The sequence below is a fragment of the Moschus berezovskii genome, chromosome 23 (genome assembly GCF_049115385.1).
Source record: "Moschus berezovskii isolate FMDL1 chromosome 23, NW_MosBer_1.0, whole genome shotgun sequence".
Taxonomy (NCBI): Eukaryota; Metazoa; Chordata; class Mammalia; order Artiodactyla; family Moschidae; genus Moschus; species Moschus berezovskii.
This window is the reverse complement of record NC_142482.1, coordinates 44,481,340-44,503,080: the sequence shown is the minus strand read 5'-3', so window position 1 is coordinate 44,503,080 and position 21,741 is coordinate 44,481,340. Positions and strand designations below refer to the sequence as shown.

Sequence of the window (21,741 nt, the reverse complement as noted above, 5' to 3'; positions counted from 1 at the left end):
AAGATGGTATGGAGATTCCGTTAAAAACTAGGAATAAAACAACCATATGACCCAGTAATCCCACTCCTAGGCAAATACCCTGAGGAAACCAAAACTGAAAAAAGACACATGTTCCCCAATGTTCATTGCAGAACTATTTAATAGCTAGAACATGAAAGCAACCTAGATGTCCATAGACAGATGAATGGATAAAGAAGTTGTGGTATATATGCACAATGGAGTATTACTCAGCCATAAAAAGGAATGCATTTGAGTCAGTTCTAATGAAGTGGATGAACTTATTATACATTAGATAGGATGAGCCTATTATACAGAGTAAAGTAAGTCAGAAAGAGAAAGATAAATATCGTATACCAACACATATCCCAGACCACCTGACCTGCCTCTTGAGAAACCTGTATGCAGGTCAGGAAGCAATTGTCAGAACTGGACATGGAACAACAGACTGGTTCCAAATAGGAAAAGGAGTACACCAAGGTTGTATATTGTCACCTTGCTTATTTAACTTATATGCAGAGTACATCATGAGGAACGCTGGGCTGGAAGAAGCACAAGCTGGAATCAAGATTGCTGGGAGAAATATCAATAACCTCAGATATTCAGATGACACTACCCTTATGACAGAAAGTGAAGAGGAACTCAAAAGCCTCTTGATGAAAGTGAAAGAGGAGAGTGAAAAAGTTGGCTTGAAGCTCAACATTCAGAAAACAAAGATCATGGCATCTGGTCCCATCACTTCATGGGAAATAGATGGAAAAACAGTGGAAACAGTGTCAGACTTTATTTTTTGGGGCTCCAAAATCACTGCGGATGCTGATTGCAGCCATGAAATTAAAAGACGCTTACTCCTTGGAAGGAAAGTTATGCCCAACCTAGATAGCATATTAAAAAGCAGAGACATTACTTTGCCAACCAAGGTCCGTCTAGTCAAGGCAATGGTTTTTCCCGTGGTCATGTATGGATGTGAGAGTTGGACTGTGAAGAAGGCTGATCGCCGAAGAATCGATGCTTTTGAACTGTGGTGTTGGAGAAGACTCTTGAGAGTCCCTTATACTGCAAGGAGATCCAACCAGTCCATTCTAGAGGAGATCAATCCTGGATGTTCATTGGAAGGACTGATGCTAAAGCTGAAACTCCAATACTTTGGCCACCTCATGCGACAAGTTGACTCACTGGAAAAGACTCTGATGCTGGGAAAGGTTGGGGGCGGGAGGAGAAGGGGACGACGGAGAATGAGATGGCTGGATGGCATCACCGACTCTGTGGACATGAGTCTGAGTGAACTCCGGGAGTTGGTGATGGACAGGGAGGCCTGGCGTGCTGTGATTCATGGGGTCGCGGAGAGTCGGACACGACTGAGCGACTGAACTGAACTGAACCAACACATATATACGGACTCTAGAAAGATGGCACCAAAGAATTTATTTGCAGGGCAGCAATGGAGAAACAGACATAGAGAACAGACCTATGGACACAGGGAGAGGGGAGGATAGGGTGAGATGTGTGCAGAGAGTACCATGGAAACTCACAGTACCAGATGTAAAATAGACAGCCAGTGGGAATTTCCTGTATGTCTCAGGGAACTCAAACAGAGGCTCTGTATCAACCCAGAGGGGTGGGATGGGGAGGGAGGTGGGAGGGAGGTTCAAAAGGGAGGGTATATATGTATACTTAAGGCTGATTCATGTTGAAGTTTGACAGAAAACAACAAAATTCTGTAAAGCAATTATCCTCAATTAAAAAATAAATTTTTAAAAATCAAAGTTTAACAAAAAAAACATATTTTTGAGCAATTTCAAGGAGATAGTTTTATCTTTACCATAAATTAAGCAATAAATTCATGTTGTTGTTGATGAATTGATTGGAGAATGAAGTGTTAACAGGCACCATGTTAAACATTTGTGAATGACTGCTTGAAATTAATACTGATGAAAAGATTCAGGAATTAGATACACTCATACCTACCAACCAAGCCTTGCGTACGGAAATGACAAGTAGTAAGATGCTGAGGGGCTAGAGACGTGTGTCAGTGGCTGAGAGCTGCCAATAAACATCTCACGTATGCTCCTCTCCAAAGACGTGTACATGAAGGATAAGGAATCCTGAAATTAAATGATTACAGACAGAAAAGGGCACAGCATAATCAACAAAGCTATTGCTTCATGTCAAAGGCATTAGACTTTAAGAAATAAGTTTGAGGTTTTGTGTTTTTTTTTTAATATCTATTTATTTACTTGGCTGCACTGGGTCCCAGTTGGGGCAGGCAGGATCTTCAGTCTTCATGGCAGCGCGTGGGTCTTTTAGTTGCATCATCTGAACTCTTAGCTGTGGTGTGTGGGACCCAGCCGCCTGACTAGGGATCAAACCCAGGCCCCCCACACTGGGAGCACAGAGTCCCAGCCACTGGACTGCCAGGGAAGTCCCAAAAAACAAGTTTTCACAAGGGCTGAAAAATAACTTATTGACTCCTATCAACAAGTAAGGAGACTTAAGACTGGAAATTAGGAGAGTGAAATTACACCCGCAATATATGCTCAGGGATGGGAGTTACAGCCTAAAGGTCAGGACCATCACAAGAAGAAAGAGTCAGTTGAGATTAACGTGAACCAACCAAGTCAGGATAGTCTATTAATGTGCAGAATGTAACTGAACAAAATAATTTTTAAAAAATAAAAAGTTTTTAGAAGGTAAGTCCACTCAAATCTAGAACTATATATTTGTGTATATATATCCGCCTTTTCTCCCCACAAACAAATGAACTGGAATGCCACCACGATGCCAGAAACCCTCCCAACCATATTCAGATTGAGAGGCTGCTGGATTTGCTTCGAGTCCCAAGAAGCTAGGAAGGCATGAGGGGTCATGTGTGGAGGGCTGGAAGCTGTGTGCAAGAGAAATGGGGGACAGCAAGCCCCCCAGCTTGGGGTGCTGAATTGTTCTTAGTGTGGTTACTGCAAACACACTAACACAGACCAGAGTGGCCCCAAGCAAGATCCATCCAAGTTCAGGGAACACACCTCGAAATCCACCCCAGGTGACATAAGACCAAATGAGAATTGTCAGCTGCCCTGGAGCAGGTTCCGCTCAGCGCCATGGGGCAGCCCTGGACGTCCAGGCTCCAGAGAAGCATAGCTTTGAAGGGCCCTGCAGGAGGGGACTCGGCCTTCTGTTTTTCCAGTCTAACCTCTCTGGTAGGTCGCCCCTGGATTGCTCACCCGAGGCCCAGTTCTGGCTTCCTCTTTCACTCAGACATTGCCACACCAGGCATCATGCCAGGCCTTGGGAATGTAAAGTCCTTCTCTTACACAACTTTTCCTTTTGTGAAGGAGTCCGATACAAATAATTGCAGCACGCATGATGTGTGTTTGGATAGAGCTTCCTGGCCTAAGTCTTGGTACATCATTTGCAGAACTCATTGCAAAATGAAAATGCAGATTTGCTTGTTCGAAAGTTATGAAGGATTTGACCCTCCTCCACTGCTGCTGAGAATGAAAATTGATACAACCACCATGGAGACGAGTATGGAGTTTCCTCAGAAAACTAAAAATGGATTTATTATATGATCCAGTAATCCCACTCCTGGGCAAATATCCAGAGAAAACCATTAATTCAGAAAAATATATGCACACCAATGTTCATTGCAGCACTATTTACAATACCAAGGTATGGAAGTAACCTAAATGTTCATCGACAGAAGAATGAACAAAAATATATATATATGTATATATTTACACACACACCAGAACACTACTCGGCCATAAAAAGGAACGATATAATGTCATTTGCAGCCAGATGGATGGACCTAGAGATTATCATACAAAGTGAAGTAAATCAGATCGAGAAAAACAAATATCATATGATATCATGAGTGGAATCTTCAAAAATGACACAGGGAACTTATTTACAAAACAGAAACAGACTAACAGACTTTTAAAACAAACTTACGTGTGGGGAGAGAAAATTAAGACTTTGGAATCAACCCATACCCACTACTATACATAAAATAGATAATCAACAAGGACGTACTATATGGCACAGGGAACTCAATATTCTGTAATAATCTACACAGGAAAAGAATTTGAAAAAAAAGGGCTATATGTGTATATGTATAACTAAATCACTTAGCCATACATCTGAAAGTAACACAACATTGTAAATCAACTATACTTCAACATAAAATAAAATTTTAATTTAAAAATGGTAAGAATTCTAAGGCAATAACAGCAGAACATTAAACCAAATACAGGGTGGGACTTTCCTGGTAATCCAGTAGCTAAGACTTCAATCCCAATGCAGGGGGCATCAGTTCAATCCCTGGTCAGGAAACTAGATCGCACATGCTGCAACTAAGATCCAGTGCAGCCAAATAAATAAATATTTTAAAACTTTAAAATGAATAAATAAACCAAGGAGGGGGCCCATCTAAGCATGACAAAGGGGGCCTTCTACATGACTGCACAGGCTCCACACTGTGAAGCAGGCTCTACTGGGACCCTCACCCCGATCACAAAATCGTTTAAACCCTTCTCTACAATTTGATGCCAATTTCCCTTCCCGATTCTCACAAGTACTTTGATTCCTTGTCTTGTGTTCCAGGCAAATAAGACTACTCAAATTTCCAAACATTCTGAAACTTTCCTAACCCATTACCAGAAATACGTGCTCAATGATGAAAAACTATCAGTTGGTTACTATTCAAGGCCTAACTCAGATTCCAGCTTCCGCATGAAAATTTCTCTGATGGCAGTTACATAATTTTTTTTTAATCTGAGAGGCTGTGTCTCTCCTCCCACCAACCATGGTATTAGTTGCATCTTACTCAGAAATGGTTAGTTTTGTATTTATCACCCCATTAGACTAAAATTTTCTAAACATCAGAGATTATTTCCCTTTCATCTTCTATCCCCCTAGTAGAATGGCTGACACTTAAGATGATCTCATGGAGGAACTTGATAGGCAGTGGTATTCCCTTGGTGTGGGGCTTTGCGCTATGAGCCTGCAAAGCTGTTGACACACTTTACACTAAGGACAGAGCACGAGTGACCCAAGGGCCACCTTGAGCTCCACTGGGCTTTCCAAAGGCCACTGAGGTTCAGACCTTCAACATAGGATGTCTCCAGAACAAACCAGACTTGAAGACCAAGGATACTTGTGAGCCTGGCTCATGCCCAGGTGACTTTCAATGAACGATTAAACAGCCAGTGATCCTACAAACACAGTATCACAGGAAGCAGAATGTACCTCTCCATTAAAAGCAGAAAATTCTTACCATGGTCCAGGAATCCACACTAAAGAACACTCCTCTTTTGGTATAGTTTATATGCTTTCCAATATTTTTAGTTAGGGCTGCAGTCACATTTTTATGAAAACTATTTTTCTGTACTTTTGAGCTGCTAGAAAAAGAGAGGAATGAAATAGTTAAGACTGAGGAAATGGCAACTCACCCTGAATAACTGAGTTGAAGATGTAATCAAGTTAACCCCAGGTTAAAAGGTCATAAAATTTTAACATCTGCAAGTTGAAGGAACAGCAACACAAAAAGCAAAACTTTAGAAAAACTTCTATAGGATATTCCACAACACCTTTTAATAAACCCATTTCCAAGGTTGAAAAAGCCAGTCCTTACAAAAATAGTTTCTATAGCCTCAAACTTCTATAAGTGTATGAGTTTGGATTCTTTCCAGATTACTAAAAAAAATCAGAAGTTAAATCAACATTTCATATGACCAGAAATGGTCATAGCTGTTCAGGAAACTGATATGCGAGTGGACTGATTTTGCTTTAAAGACATAGGAGAATTAATTATACAATAAAAATACATTTTTAAATCCTATGTTTTAACAAGTCTACATATCAGATGCCTAAAAAGCCGGGCAGGTTTCAGAAATTCTTACAGCTGGGCCACAGATGAGCAAAGAGGGCCTAAGACATCAGCCAGTGTAGGGACCCCAACAATCTAGAGTTCTTAAACCCAACCTAAAGACATTCAGTTATATTAAAACAAAACTTACCTAATTCGAATAACTTAAACAGTGTGGGCTTTTCTGAACTCTTTTTTTGCACATTTTCAATTCTCTTGAAGCTCTGAACTCTCTCCTTAGCATCTTTCATTGCAATATTTTTCTTTTTGAGTATCTAACACTTGCTCCGGAGAAGGCAATGGCAAGCCACTCCAGTACTCTTGCCTAGAAAATCCCATGGATGGAGGAGCCTGGTAGGCTGCAGTCCTACCAGTCGAAAGCGACTTCACTTTCACTTTTCACTTTCACACATAGGAGAAGGAAATGGCAACCCACTCCAGTGTTCTTGCCTGGAGAATCCCAGGGAAGGGAGAGCCTGGTGGGCTTCCGTCTATGGGGTCACACAGAGTCGGACACGACTGAAGTGACTTAGCAACACTTGCTCACCCTTAAATATCTTGGCTGAAGCATCAACTCTTCACAGGAAGTCTCTTGTGACTGAATTAGGACACTCTGTGGTACATCATGAGCGCCCAGTGCTTGCCCTTCGTAACGCTCAAGGGCACTGACAAGTTCTCGTTCAGCGACATCTGTCCACCCACCAGGCCATCCATCCTCTGAGAACAGAAACTGTTTCTGTCTCATTCACAATGAGGTCTCTAAATGCCTAAACTAGTTCCTGGTACCTAATGATGAGGAAATATTATAATTTGTACTATCTTATTAGTAATATAATATTTACAGGATTAATACAGTTATTAAATGCATGAATAAACGGTTGATACCCAACTCCAGCAGGGAGTGCCACCTCTTAGAATACAAATCAGACCCTCTGGCTCTTTTTCGCAGAAACTGAGAGGTCTTCTCCCCACCCAGTATCATTGATAATTACTTTTTCAGGGAAGAATACGGTCACAGTTTATGAGTAATGGCAATAATGGTGATGATAATAATATGATTAGCTATCATGTACTAGTTAGTGAGCAACTTAGTAATGTGGTTTGCTGTTTTGTTTAGTCACTAAGTTGTGTCCCACTCTTGTGCAACTCTTTTGTAGCCCGTCAGCCTCCTCTGTCCGTGGGATTTCCCAGGCAAAAATACTGGAGTGGGTTGCCATTTCCTTCTCCAGGGGATCTTCCTGATCCAGGGCTCAACCCCACGTCTCTTGCATCTCCTGCACTGGCATGAAGGTTCTTCACCACTGGCCCCACCTCGGAAGCCCTACTAAGGTGGTAATTGCTTTCTATCCAGTCACACACATACCACAACTCTGGGAGTATGGAGATGTATTTTTTCCAGTTTACCAGAGGAAGGTGCAGCTCAAAAAATAATTAGGCAACTTATTTAAAACTCACACAATGGCAGCCCTGGAGCTGCAACCTCTGTCTACAAAGCCCGTGCTTTCAGAGTCTACTGAGCACCCCACTGAGTGAGATGCTCTTTTTCTGTGAGTCATCTGGGAATCCACTTACCCCTGGGTGTTGTTTTGTTGGCCGCCACATGTGATGAACAGAGGGTTCTCAGGGAGGTCACAGTTACTAGGGAAACAGTCAAATGAGTTAGGTGTTTTTCTACCGTCTTTTCAAGCATGAATTTTTCTGAGAATCAGTGTCACATTTCAAGCCAAAGTCTTAGTGTAGAGGTGTTTATGCCTTAGCCAGACAGGACTGGTGAAGGGCCTGAGTCCTACTTGATGAGAGTGGATAAGCAGGTGGTACCATGGTAACACAGGCCACCCCACACCACTGGTCACCCCCAGACTCAGCTTCCCCCTTCCCCCCCAATTCCATCTGCTGAGTTCTCCCTGCTGACAGGAACCATTTCAGAGTTAGAGACTGAAAGAAGATCACTGCCAATTGTGTCACCTTCTGCCCATCGATGTTTGGTGTTATAATTTCCCAGTCCCATTCCTTTCAAAGCTAAAATTTTAAATTGCCTGGTGGGGACTTCCCTGGCTAAGACTTCACACTCCCTGTGCAGGGGGCCTGGGTTCGATCCCTGGTTGGGGAACTAGATCCCACATGCTGCAACTAAGATCAAAGATCCCGAGTGCCACAACTAAGACTGGTGAAACCAACAAAAAAAATTTTTTTTAATTTTTTAAAATAAAATTCCCCAGGGTTCCAGTGGCTAGGACTCTGCACTTTCATTGCCGTGGGCCCAGGTTCCATCCCTGGTTACGGAACTAAGACACTGGGCACAGCCAAAAAAACAGAAATAGCTGCAGAACCTCTAACCTTTGCTTTAATAAAAATTTAAACCAAAAATTTACAAACTCAATAATTAAGTAGGTAACTAAGTCTCCCTTTTTACAAGTAAAAAGGCTCTGATTGAACGTAAGACATGAACTTTCTCCCTAACACTGAACAGAAGCACTAGGAGAGTGGGGATTACATAAGAGTTTATTCTAGGATGAAGACTATTTGGAGGGAGAGGAAGACTGGAAAATCCCATGGACAGAGGAGCCTGCGACAGACCCTCTTTCCCCCTGCTGGCTGATGCTTAAGCTGTCCTTTCCCTGCAGAAGGTCTGCCTCCAGTGGTCCCTATCCAGACCCCACCCTACCCTGCTCAGTTCAACAGCATGGAAGGGGCTCCATCCTGAGTGGTGTGATTGGAAATGGGTTCTGAGAGAACCTTGGCTCCCTCAGACCATGAACAGATCCTGTGAGAGCTGAAATGTCTAATTTGCAGTTGGAACTGGGGACAAGACCAGTCTACCCTGGTCTGTGTCTGAGTCTCTGGTTGACATTCATCCTGGGCGTGCTGGGGCAGAGCAGAAAAGGAGCTGGAGGTTGAGATGCTCTCCCATCGGGGCTGCAATGTCAGAGTTCAACAGAAGGCTGCGCCTTACAAACGCCTTCATTTCCGATTTTCTTCTGGAGTATGGGGCTTAAGTGAAATGTCCTTTGAAACCCTGGAGCCCTGAGACCTCAATCAGGGTGGAGAGGAGGATGGCCGTATCCACTGCTGGAGCTTGGGGAGGTGGGCACCCCAGCCCACAGCATGGGGTCTCCCAAAAGAAACAGATGTTGCACAGCTGGGGAAGTGGATTCCTTCCCACCTGAGCCATTTCTCCCAGGCCATGAACTTGGCAAAATCTACCTCTCCATCCCTAGGACAGGAGAGACATCAGCAAACCCAACCAGATGGGAGTAAGTTGGAATTTTGAAATGACAGATTCCATTCTTTCCCTGCTTCATTAGGACATGACAGCACTTCCTGAGACTTTGTCCCCATTTGATCAACTGAAAAACCTGGGAGTTATGATGGGGATGGAATAGCAATACAGGGAGTGATTGGTAGGAGAAAGAGTAAGAATTCACCTGGTCCCGTTCTTTAACATGTAACTTGTCAGATGGTAAATATTAGTGGACCAAAACGCCATATCATCCAGCCCTCCTAGGAAGTATTCTTGAAATTGTTCCACCAAAAATGGGGATTTTCCAGAATAAGTGGGATAAAGCTATGGCAAAGAGAAAGAAAAATAGTCTAATAAATAACTGAATCAAGTGCTTCTCATGGTATCTTTATAACACTTTCAATTCAGATTTTGAATAAATGCCTTTACCTTGGAAATAGCTAACATCTCTGCATACCTGCAACATAAGCAATAATTTAGACTGTGAGTTGTGATTTCCACGAAGAAATGAAATAAATGAAGAAAAAGTTCCAGCAACAGGTATCCACTATCATGCAACTGACTTTGAACAAGCAAAATCCATAAATCCAATACCCACACTCAGGCAGCTAAAGCATCAGAAAGTGTGTTAAGGAAGTCACAATAAAATCACTTGCAAATATTCCTCCAGTTACACTTACATTTCCAAGAACTGAAGGTATGAACAGTCAACAATGGCTTTTTTGGTGATGACTACTCGGCCGTAGAGTTCTTTATAAATTCCCAGGAGATCTTCAACAGGCACATACCTGAGAAAAGCATTAGAATAAAATAAGGGCTGTTTTGATTCTGAAGTTGAAGATAATAACAGCAGTCACAGCAGCTACCAGTGATTCCAGGATTAATAGGTGCCAGACACCATGCAAAGGACTTTACATGCATTATTCCTTTAATCCTACCAACAACCCTGGGTGGTTGATACTATCACAGTCCTACTTCACATACAGGAAACTAAGGTACAGAAAAGTTCAATAATTTGCCCAAGGCTGCAGAGCAAACGACTGGTACCCTAATCAAATATTTATACAAAGAAACTATGAGTAGCTCTCACAGCCAACAAAAGAGTCTGAAATGTGGTACTCGAGGGCAATCTCAAAAATGACAGAATGATTTCAGTTCATTTTCAAGGCAAATCATTCAACATCACAGTAATCCAAGTTTATGCTCCAAACTAATGCCAAAGAAGCTGAAGTTGAACAGTTCTATGAAGACCTATAAGACCTTTTATAACTAACACCAAAAAAAGATGTCCTTTTCATCATAGGGAACTGGAATGCAAAAGTAGGAAGTCAAGAAATACCTGGAGTAACAGGCAAGTTTGACCTTGGAGTCCAAAATGAAGCAGAATAAAGACACACAGCTTTGTCAAGAGAACACACTGGTCACAGCAAACACCCATTTCCAGCAACACAAGAAAAGACTCTATACATGGAGATCACCAGATGGTCAATACTAAAATCAGATTGATTATATCTTTGCAGCTGAAGATGGAGAAGCTCTATATAGGCAACAAAAATAAGACTAGGAGCCAATTGTGGTTCAGATCATGAGCTCCTTAATTGCAAAATTCTTGCTGAAACTGAAGAAAGTAGGGAAAATCACTAGACCATACAGGTATGACCTAAAGCAAATCCCTAATGATTATACAGTGGAGGTGATGAATAGATTCAAAGGATTAGATCTGGTAGACAGAGTGCCTGAAGAACTATGAATGGAGGTTCATAACACTGTACAGGAGGCAGTGACCAAAACCATCCCAAATAAAAAGAAATAGAAGAAGGCAAAGTGGTTGTCTGAGAAGACTTTACAAATAGCCAAGGAAAGAAAAGAAGCAGGAGAAATATCAACAACCTCAGATATGCAGATAATACCATTCTAATGGCAGAAAGTCAAGAGGAACTAAAAAGCCTCTTGATGAGGGTGAAAGAGGAGAGTAAAAAAGCTGTCTTAAAACTTAGCATTCAAAAAAACTAAGATCATCGCATCTGGTACCATCACTTTATGGCAAATAGAAGTGGGAAAAGTGGAAGTAGTAATAGATTTTATTTTCTTGGGCCCAAAAAAATCACTGCAGATGGTGACTGCAACCATGAAATTAAAAGATGTTTGCTCCTTTCCTCCTTTAAGGAAAGCTGTGACAAACCTAGACAGCATATTAACAAGCAGAGATATCACTTTGCTGACAAAGGTGCATATAGTCAAATGGTTTTTCCAGTAGTCATGTACAGATGTGAGAGGTGGATCACAAAGAAGGCTGAGTGCTGAAGAATTCATGCTTTTGAACTGTGGTGCTGGAGAAGACTCTTGAGAGTCTGTTGGACAGCAAGGAGATCCAACCAGTCAAACCTAAAGGAAACCAACCCTGAATATTCATTGGAAGGACTGATGCTGAAACTGAGGCTCCAATACTTTGGCCACATGATGAGAAGAGCTGACTCACTGGAAAATACCCTGATGTTGGGAAAGACTGAAGGCAAAAGGAGAGGAGGGTGGCAGGAGATGAGATGTTTAGATGGCATCACCAACTCCATGGCCGTGAATCTGAGCAAACTCCAGGAGACAGTGAAGGTCAGGGGAGCCTAGCATGCTGCAGTCCATGGGGTCACCAAGAGTCAGACAGGACTTAGCAACTGAACAACAACAAATAAAAGGAATGTTTAGTTTTGTGAATTCAAAGAGCAATAGAAGATATTTTTATTCTTTTGAGTTGAATCATTCTCAGGAATCATTTTTTAAAAACACTCCAAAATAACTTCTCAGAATGCACAGTGGTAGGTAGTAAAAAAGAATTCTAAGTCAAGTTTTTGATTCAGAGGTATTAGTTATTTCAGTTGGAGGAAGAGCCACATTTTAAAAATTAGGTTTATACTGTTATCTTTTACCTTTATTTAAGAAACCTTAGATTGTACCAGACATAAATATAAATACAAACAAAACCTAATTTAGTGTATCTATAAGAAGAAATCAATTGAGATGTCCATTTTTTACTTAGAAGCACACCAGAATGGTCTTCTCCATAAATATAGCTTAAAAGTGTAGCAAAAAGCCTAACAAAAATATTTTTTTAGATGAATCATCAAGCTAGCAAGAAAGTGAAATTTTCCAATGGCCCAAAATAAGTTGGAGCTGGAAACTTTGGCAGGTAAGTGAGTGGGAAAGCTGGTTTTTGCCCTGAAGACATCTGCTAAACCTGGAACCTAGGAGGTTTCTTTTTTTTTTGGATAGTTGTATGGCATACAAGAGACAAGAGCTAAAGTATAGGAATCACCCAAAGTGGGCCATTTCTCACAGGAAACTCCTCATCAAAGGCTATACCTTCTGCATGAATATTAGCCAGAAATAAATCCAACATACTAACAAAGACAGCTAAGAAACCTCTGTCTTCATCTTGGAAATGGATAAGAGAGAGGGAAAGCTATCTCGCCCCTAGAGTCGGTAACCACGATCCAGCCCTACAAATGTTTGGTCTTGCATTCATGCTATCTGTGTAGTCAGAAAAACTTCTAGGGTTGAATATCATTTAAATGTGGTCCCAGTTAATGGTGCCTTGAGGTAGCCTGCAGAATGCAAGACAAGCCTTCCCTGGAGAAATGCAGCTGTAACTCAAGCCTTGAGGAATTCAAGCACCGCTGAATATAACTGAAAGAAGACCAGATCCCGGATGATGCCCAGTGTGAACTGGGCATCTCATCCAGAGCGGAGCGCCCTGTGTGGAGAGTCAGTGGGGAACCTCAGGTCCCTGCTGCCGCCACCTCTTCCTGGGCATCCAAAGGCCAGTGGTCCTCAACTGCCTTGAGAGTGACCTGATGGTTCTGGGTCTCCTTTAGTTCTGAGGCAGCTGGACCAGAGAAGGGAATGGGCAACTTGCCAGGCCCCCAGCTCTAGTTCTTTTTTGTTCTGTAAGCTTTCCTCCCTGCTTCCAGCTCTCCATACTCAGAGACTAGGACTGAGGGACAGAGTCATGTCGCGTCCCGTCTGCTTAGTAAACATGTGAAGAAAACAAAAACAAAAGTGTATCCAACAGTAATATCTGATAAATCGGACTTGAAGGCAGTAAGTGTTGTAAAATATAAAGACAGCCACCAGATAGAAAGTTCGATTCACCAGAATGACATGAGATTTGAAAACGTGAATATACTTAACAACATATGTTCAAACACATGTATAGCAAACTTTGACCTAACTACAAGGAGAAATTGAAAAATTTCATCATCGTAGAAGGAGATTTTCAATGAATTTCTCAGTAATTCATTTACTGTCCAGATAAAAGTAGTAAGATTATATTTAAAACTTATGAATCTTCTGATTTGAGCAGTACATTTAAAAAGCTTGAGCTAATACATATATATATATATATATGTATATATATAATGTTAAACCACAAATTGGAGAATTAACATTCAAGTACAGATGAAAAATTAATAATAGATAATTAAATAAATGCTAATGGATAAAAATTAATCATTTGGTAGACCTTAAAGTCAAGACTCAAATTTCACAGGAACCAAAGAAGAGTAGAAGGAAAAAAATAAATGTAAGAAAAAGTAATGAAAGAGAAAAAGAACATATAGCATTAATAGAAAGGGTCGATAAAGCCAAAAGTTTTTTTCAATAATAAAACTGAAAAATATTAGACATGATTAATTGTTTAAAAATATAAGAGAAGGCACAATAAATAACATTACAGATACCAAACGAACAGAAGTACAAGTAAAATGAGGGGGAAAAATGAGGATATTATGAACTCCCTTATGCCAAAATGTTTAAACACTCAGACAAAATAGAAAAGTCCTAGAGAAATAATAAAACTCTTTAAGAAGAAACTGAAAAACAGTACAGTCCTAAAACCCAAAGTCACTACTTTTTAAAACATCTGGCTTTATAGACGAGTTCTACCAAACATTCAAGAAATCAAAGTTATAATCTTACACAAACTTTCAGAAAACAGCAAAGGAAAGTATACTCCTCATCTGATTTCATGAATCAAGTGAGGAGTATACCTTTGAAGAAAGGTACATTTCTTCAAGGTACATTTGAAGAAAAAGGACAGGTTGGAAAATCAGCCCTGATAGATGTCAAAATGCATTAAAGCTGTTTTAGTTTTAAAACTCAGTATTGCTCAGGAATAGTCAATTAGACAAATAGAACATGATAGAAAGCCCAGAAACTGACCTGCGTACACATGGAATTTTATGTCAGAGAGAACATTATAGATCAGTGAAGAAAATTAGGCTATTGATAAATGATTCTGAGACAATCAGTTATCTCTGTAGGAAAAAAATAAAATTTCTATCACAGAATATACAAAAACTTAACTCCAGGTAAATTAAAGATATAAAGTTAAGAAATGAAACGATACTGTGATACCCTAGAAGGGTGGGAAGGGGTGGGAGGGAAATTCAGAGGGAGGGGATATATGTACACCTGTGGCTGATTCATACTGATAGACGGCAGAAACCAACAATACTGTAAAGCAATTATCCTACAGTTTAGAAGACAAATTAGAAAAAAGAAGAAAAATGAAACTATAAAATATTTAGAAGGCTATGTAGGAGAATAACCTCATGCCCTCAAGGTAGGAAAGGATTTCTTAAATAAGATGTTAAAAGTATAGATTACAAAAGAAAAGACTGATACATTCAACTACATTAAAATTAATAAATTCTGTTTATCAAGATATACCATAAGTAAAAAGACAGGCCATGAACTATTAAAAGATATTTATAACAAATAATTGATACACTGACAAAAGATCAGAACCCAGAATATAACAAGAATACGCAGAAATAAAGAGGAAAACCCAACAGAAAAATAGGCTAAAAACCAAACAAGTTTCTCACTTAAAATGAAACACAGTCGATAAAATATGAAAGAATATTCAACCTTATTATAACAGTAACCTGGGAAATGTGAATTAAAACAATAAGGAGATACCACTTTATATCAAATAGGTTAGAAAAATTTTAAAGCTGGACAATACCAAGTATTACAGAACGCAGAAGGAGGAGAACAAAGCTGATGGGAGTACAAATTGGGAAGACCGTTCTAAATGACAGCCAGGGATTATTTATTTAGGTTAAACATGCCTAAGTCCTATGGCCCAACAGTTCCACTTCTGGTACCATTAACTTGAAAGAGATTCCCCTCCAGTGCAAAAATGTACACAGCAACATGACGTATAAAACAAAAACACTTAACACTACTTACGTACCCATCAACACTAGAATCAAGTCATTTTGGTAGATTTACACAAGGGAGGACCATACAGTGGTGAAAATCAATGAACTATCGCTGAACATATCGATATGATTAAATGTCAGGGAAATAATTTTAAACAAGAAACATTTCTAAATTAAATTCTAATTTAAAATTTAATTTTAAGCAAAATGCATGATGTAGAATTCTATTTAAAGTAAAAACCCATATAATATTTTTCATACAGATATGACTGTGCTTATGTGCTCAGTTGTATCTGACTCTTTGCGACCACATGGACAGCAACCCACCAGGCTCCTCTGTTATTGGAATTTCCCAGGCAAGAATGTTGGAGTGGGTTGCCATTTCCTACTCTAGGGGATCTTTCCGACCCAGGGATCGAACCCGCATCTCTTATGTCTCCTGCATTGACAGGCGGGTTCTTTACCACTGGTACCACTTGAGAAGCCTATGGATACGGCTACATGTAGTAAAACTCTAAGGGAAAAGTGACTAAGTGATTAAGCAAACCTAAGGTTGTGGTTATACCTAGTGGGAGAAAAGGTGATGACAGAAGGAGAGGCAGGGAGCCTCTATATTCCAGCTATGGTCTACTTCTTAAGGTAGCTGGCAGCTATACAGTGTGGATCATCTTATTTTTTATTTATTAAAAATACATCATATATGGAATTTAGAAAAATGGTAACCTGAACCCTGTATAAGAGACTGCAAAAGAGACATAGGTATATAGAACAGTCTTTGGGACTCTGTGGGAGAGGGTGAAGGTGGAATGATTGGAGAGAATGGAATTGTAGCATGTATATTATCATAAGTGACCAGTCCAGGTTCGACGCATAAATTTTCCTCTGTTCATTTCTTTGCATTTGTGCTTTTTTAATAAAATTCTTTTTTTTAAAAAAAATAAAAAAATAAAACCCCCCCCCAAAAAAATACATCATTTTACATGCTTGGCATAATTCACAGATTTTTAAAAGAATCTACTTAGACTAGTCTAATCTTTAGTTGTACTTTTCAACATGTGCAAATGTAGAAGGCTCCTTGTAAGTTTTATTTTCTAGGGAAAAAAAGAGTCAAGCTCCTAACTGCCACTTGGGTATCATATATTTAAATGTAATTGCTCTTACCAGTGCCGTGAGAGGTAATTATATTTAAACTCGAACTGGCTCAACACATCTCCTCCTATGATATGAGAAAAATATTTGCTTTTGGAGAATTAATGACAATACATAGCAAGCTTCTTTGAACATAAATTTACACAATTCAGTTTATTAGTTCCTTACACTGTTACAGGTTTCTGTTCATTATTTTAGCTGCATAGGCACATCTTTAAAAAAAAATGATCTTTTAAAATTTTAGTGAAACACATGAATTAAGAAAGAGAATTAATTAAGAGAATAAAGAAACTCATATAACCGAAAGGTTTTTTACTTTAAGATGGACCATAAAGATTCTTCTATTTAAATAAACACTACTCACCAATACTGTGCATATTTAAAGGTAATTAAATATAGAAAAAGATGGAGTTTATCCATTTAAAGCTAAAGTATTAGGAGACACTAGGCAATGAATTTAAATCTGATTTTAAAAGTAATGCTTTTCTAAGATAAAGGCACAAGTCAATGATAAAATATAATGGTGTTTTTTTGGTTGTTCTGTTCTTTTTTTGGCTGCACCTTAAGGCAAGTGGAATTTCCCTGACCAGGGATTGAACCTTAGCCCCCTGCAGTGGAAGCGCAAAGACTTCTTAACCGCTGAACCACCAGGGAAATCCCCATTTTTTGTTTGGTTTTTACAAAATACATATATAATATTATATATTATATATAATATAGATACATATATATAATGCATATATATACATATATTTATAATCTTTGCAGATGTGCATCTCTATATTAAATGAAGAATTCCTATACTCTAAACAAGTGCAATATTAAAACAGAAAGCTAGTGGCAAGAAACTAAAAACATACCTACATACGGTACAATAATGACTACAAGTGAAATATAACTACCACGAAAGAAACTCTGGCAAATGTAAATAAATAGTACCGAAATCACCAGCAGGATGTGCCTCGGAATAGGAGTTGTGAAAATCAATCTGAGGGAAAAAAGAGAACCATCTAGTATATATCACAAATTGAAGCCCACACTCCTACCCCGCAATGAAGCGAGGCGGTGGGAGATGATAGCCTAACCCAGTGACTGCTGAGGACGCGTAGTAGTGACTGGACTTACTTTTCAAAGAAACATTTAATTTTATCATTTGTTTTAAAAAATGACACTGGCAGCTGAGTTGTATGCTTCATGTCTTAACAGATACAGCTACTGCAAACATTTGTACCTAACAGGATACATGAACAATCTCTAAGTGCAAGTTTAAATTTTTTACAGGATAGTGTTAATATCAATGAATAACCAGAGGGGACTTTCACCAGGTAAGGTTACAATTTTCAATGGGGATATGGCATCTTCATATAGAAAAGAAAAAAGGAAAAAAAGCAAAAGCATGTTAATTCATTTTAAATAGAACCAGACAGTAGGGGTTTATACCTCTACTATTAAGATGCACAGCTTGAATAAAACATAAAATTTCTCAAATATTGTTTGTGACTAAACAGAACATGACATCTGTGGCTGTTTTCAGGGCACATTAGTCAATCTGCCCACATGGATGAATTTACCAGGGTAGCAAATATGTAAGAGCAACGAACAAGAAGAGATGGAAATCTAGTGAATACCGCATTGGGCAAAGAGTCTTATTTCCATGTGAATCTGAATAACCTAAAGTTTTTCTTTTCCTAAAATGGTCGGGTTTTTAATAATTTTTTTAATTTCATTTTTTAACACCGAAAACATTTTATTTTTAGGGATAGCCGATTAACAATGTCGTGGTAGTTTCAGGTGAACAGCGAAGGGGCTCAGTCATATGCATACATGTATCCATTCTCCCGTCAACCCCTCTCCCATCCAGACTGGCACACAACATTGTTGATTATCCATTTTAAACATAGCAGTGAGTACATAACCTTTCCAAAGTCCCTAACTATCCTAAAAGAGTCAGTTTTGAATCTTGGGTAGGACAATATCATTCCCACAAAGTCATTAACCTGAAGCTATGTACTCACGGCAGCCATCGTCCTGAGGAATCCTTGTTCAATACCCAGGCTATGCCAGTTGACATCAGCCACCATGTGAGACGTAATTCCAAACAAGAACGCTACCAATTTCTCTGTGTCCTGCCAAATAAGCAAATTAGAGTTGGGGGTGGGGGAAAGGTAGTCATTTTATAACAATCTTATTCAAAGGATTAACAAATATGAATTCATTTCCATTTCTGAGACTTCACAAAACATCAGAGACAGGTATGTTGTCCTTACCCCCAAACCACAAAGGACTTTTTTTGGAAATGTTTCTGAGTGCCTTGAAACTGCTTTCAGATTTATTTACTAGGAGAGCAAAATGACCACACGACATGCCCCAAATTTTAAAAACATTGTTTATTTAAAATAAAACTGACGATGTAAATTTTGAAAAATCATTTGTTCAATTGTTAACTAGCTATTTACTATGTCCCATATGCTGCGTTTGGTGTTGAGGCAGAAGGGTGAGTAGCCCACAGAGTCTGGACTAAGGGTTGGGGTTAGAAATGGAGTTAATGCAGGTGCAACAATAGTACTTGGCAAGTCTGGAACGGAGTGTTTTTAGGGTTACAGAGTGTCCCTACCTCATCCCAGGGAAGAGGATAATTCTTCCGGATATAATGAACGCTTGCGTTAAGAAAAGGAGTCCAGTGAGTGCTCTCTGACACATCATGGAGATGTCCTGACAAAACAGAGCAACCGTCAGAGCTCCTTCTTAAAAGGCTGGAGATTCTCTTGTATATACGTACCACATCGCTTTTCATCCATTCGTCTGGCAGTGGACACTTAGGTTGTTTCCATGTCTTTGCTAATGTAAACAGTGCCTCAACAAACACTGGGGTACTTGTGTCTATTTGAACAATGGAATATTACTCAGTCATAAAAAAGAATGAAAGTGGGTCATTAGCAGAGATGTGGATGAACCTAAAGACTATCATACAAAGTAAGTCAGAGGGAGAAAAACGTCGTATATTAATGCACAAACATGCAATCTACAAAAATGGTACAGATGAACCTGTTTGCAAGGCAGAGATAGAGACACAGATGTAGGGAACAAACATATGGATACCAAGAGAGAAGCAGGGGATGAACTGCGAGGTTGGGATTGACATATAGACACCAATATGCACAAAAGAGATAACTAATGAGAACCTGCTGTGTAGCACAAGGAACTCTACTTAGTGTTCCGTGGTAACCTCGATGGAAGGAAATACAAAGAAGGGCATATGCGTATACAAATAGCTGATTCACTTCAAGGTACAACAGAAGCCAGTGCAACATTGTAAAGCAACTATACCCCAATTCTTTAAAACGTTGGAGATTCTCAATGAAATATTCCACCACCACCTGCTGTGTTGCTACGATCCTTCGCCTTCCCTCCAAGCCTCTTAGTTTCCTGAGTCAGTATTCAAAGGAAGCCTCTAAGACAGAATGGCCAGCCAAAAACAAAAGGAGCCTTAACTGCTCATAGCATCTAGAAATAGCTGGGCTGCAAGAGAAGCTGGAAGTGTTAAGTTCTGTACCCTAAAGAAACAAGCTGTCCCTGTTGTTTTCTTTTTTTTAATTTGTTTTTTTTTTTTAATCTTCTTTTCCATCACAGTCAGCCTCCCTAACAACACAAAAGAAAAAAGCAGATATTCCAACAGCTTTCCAGTATTTGAATTTATAATATTTTGAAATGGGGTGTGCTATATGCCTCTTTATTCCCACAGGAGGGGTGAGTGAAAAAAAAAAAACAAACAGAAACTGACATCTGTTCTCAACCTTCAAGTGCCAGATTCTTCATGGAGTGTCACATGCCATAGAAGCAATCAAAAGCAAAATCCCAGAGTTCAGATCCCTCAAGTCAAATTTTTTAGATCATTATTAAACTAAAAATAGCCTAACCACTTTTGTTTAAAGTATAACTGAAGTACATTTAACTTAATATTATCTTGGGTTTGCATAACACTTGACATAATAACACACGTTAATGCCAACAGCAGTTCAGTACAGCAGCCAGCCATGCATTAATTATTACTATTAAACAGTAATTTAGATATTACTATGCTGCAGACATGGAAACTGAGACTCAGCATGGAAGGGGCTTTTTCAAGGTCACACGCTAACAGATAACATCCAAGGAATAAAAACTCGAACCTTTTGATTTCCTTCAAAATGTTCTCTCTTCTGCCATGAAGCAGGAGAGTAAGTCAGGGTGCTCAGAATAAAGCTTTCAGAATTTCTACCCTTAAGCAAGTTAAGTTTCGGTTAAATGGAAAATACAACCGAACTAAGTCATGGATCAACAATAGTGGAAAATATAATGTGTCGTTTGATATTTTTTTGAGTCTGAGCTATTCCTATCAACAAAGGAAAAGCAACGTCATCTGGTCTGTAAGTCTTCATCTTACCTCTCTCACAGATGCTAGGGTAAAATGAGTCAGGAAACACGGATCCAGCCTGATATGCATCCTGGTGCCTAAGTAACAGCTGGGGAGCAGGAAAATACAGAGGTTAGAGGGCAAGAGTCAACAGCCTGGGAAAAGCAGGCCCGGGTGTGGGAAGTTAGAATGATGTGATGGTAGGGGAGAAGTGATGGAAGGAAGAAGTAAAGGAAGACAGGCATAAAGAAATAACTCTTGTATCAATATAATTCAAACAGCACCCTGCTGCTGCTGCTAAGTTGCTTCAGTTGTATCCGACTCTGTGCGACCCCATAGAAGGCAGCCCACCAGGCTCCCCCGCCCCTGGGATTCTCCAGGCAAGAACACTGGAGTGGGTTGCCATTTCCTTCTCCAATGCGTGAAAGTGAAAAGTGAAAGTGAAGTCACTCAGTCGTGTTCGACTCTTAGTGACCCCATGGACTGCAGCCTACCAGGCTTTCCTACCAAAAACAAACAAGCCGATTAAGTAGTAGTAAAAAACAAAACAAAAAAACACACCTATTTAACCTTTTGCTTTTTTTCTGTCTACCCAGAAGAATAAGATTTCTCCAAGACTATTTCACTGACCCAGAACTGGAGTGTGGTAAGTTTTTTGATGACCTAGTGACAACAAGTAAAATGAGAAAAATACAGACACGTATACATATATATTTATTGGGGCTTCCCAGGTGGCGCTAGTGGTAAAGAACCCACCTGCCAATGCAGGAGGCATAGGAGATGCAAGGAGATGCAGGTTTGATCCCTGGGTCAGGAAGATCCCTTGGAGAAGGAAATGCCAACCCACTCCAGTATCATTGCCTGGAGAATCCCATGGACA

General features: G+C 39.6%; 1 protein-coding gene across 3 annotated transcripts in view; it reads right to left on the bottom strand.

Moving 5' to 3' along the window:
- The window catches only part of GPLD1 (glycosylphosphatidylinositol specific phospholipase D1), a 51,507-nt gene that overhangs the window by 18,865 nt on the left and 10,901 nt on the right, over nucleotides 1-21,741 (bottom strand). The window contains exons 4-14 of one of the 3 annotated variants that reach the window (XM_055406183.2): nucleotides 20,892-20,970; nucleotides 19,083-19,180; nucleotides 18,484-18,594; nucleotides 17,408-17,456; nucleotides 16,481-16,535; nucleotides 9,782-9,889; nucleotides 9,531-9,558; nucleotides 9,286-9,425; nucleotides 7,433-7,498; nucleotides 5,270-5,393; nucleotides 1,966-2,102 (exon numbers count right to left, since the gene is read on the bottom strand). In XM_055406183.2, the coding sequence (XP_055262158.2) occupies nucleotides 1,966-2,102; nucleotides 5,270-5,393; nucleotides 7,433-7,498; nucleotides 9,286-9,425; nucleotides 9,531-9,558; nucleotides 9,782-9,889; nucleotides 16,481-16,535; nucleotides 17,408-17,456; nucleotides 18,484-18,594; nucleotides 19,083-19,180; nucleotides 20,892-20,970 (995 nt within the window). The remainder of the gene's footprint in view (nucleotides 1-1,965; nucleotides 2,103-5,269; nucleotides 5,394-7,432; nucleotides 7,499-9,285; nucleotides 9,426-9,530; nucleotides 9,559-9,781; nucleotides 9,890-16,480; nucleotides 16,536-17,407; nucleotides 17,457-18,483; nucleotides 18,595-19,082; nucleotides 19,181-20,891; nucleotides 20,971-21,741) is intronic. The other 2 variants (XM_055406184.2, XM_088831510.1) reach the window with 2 other exon arrangements.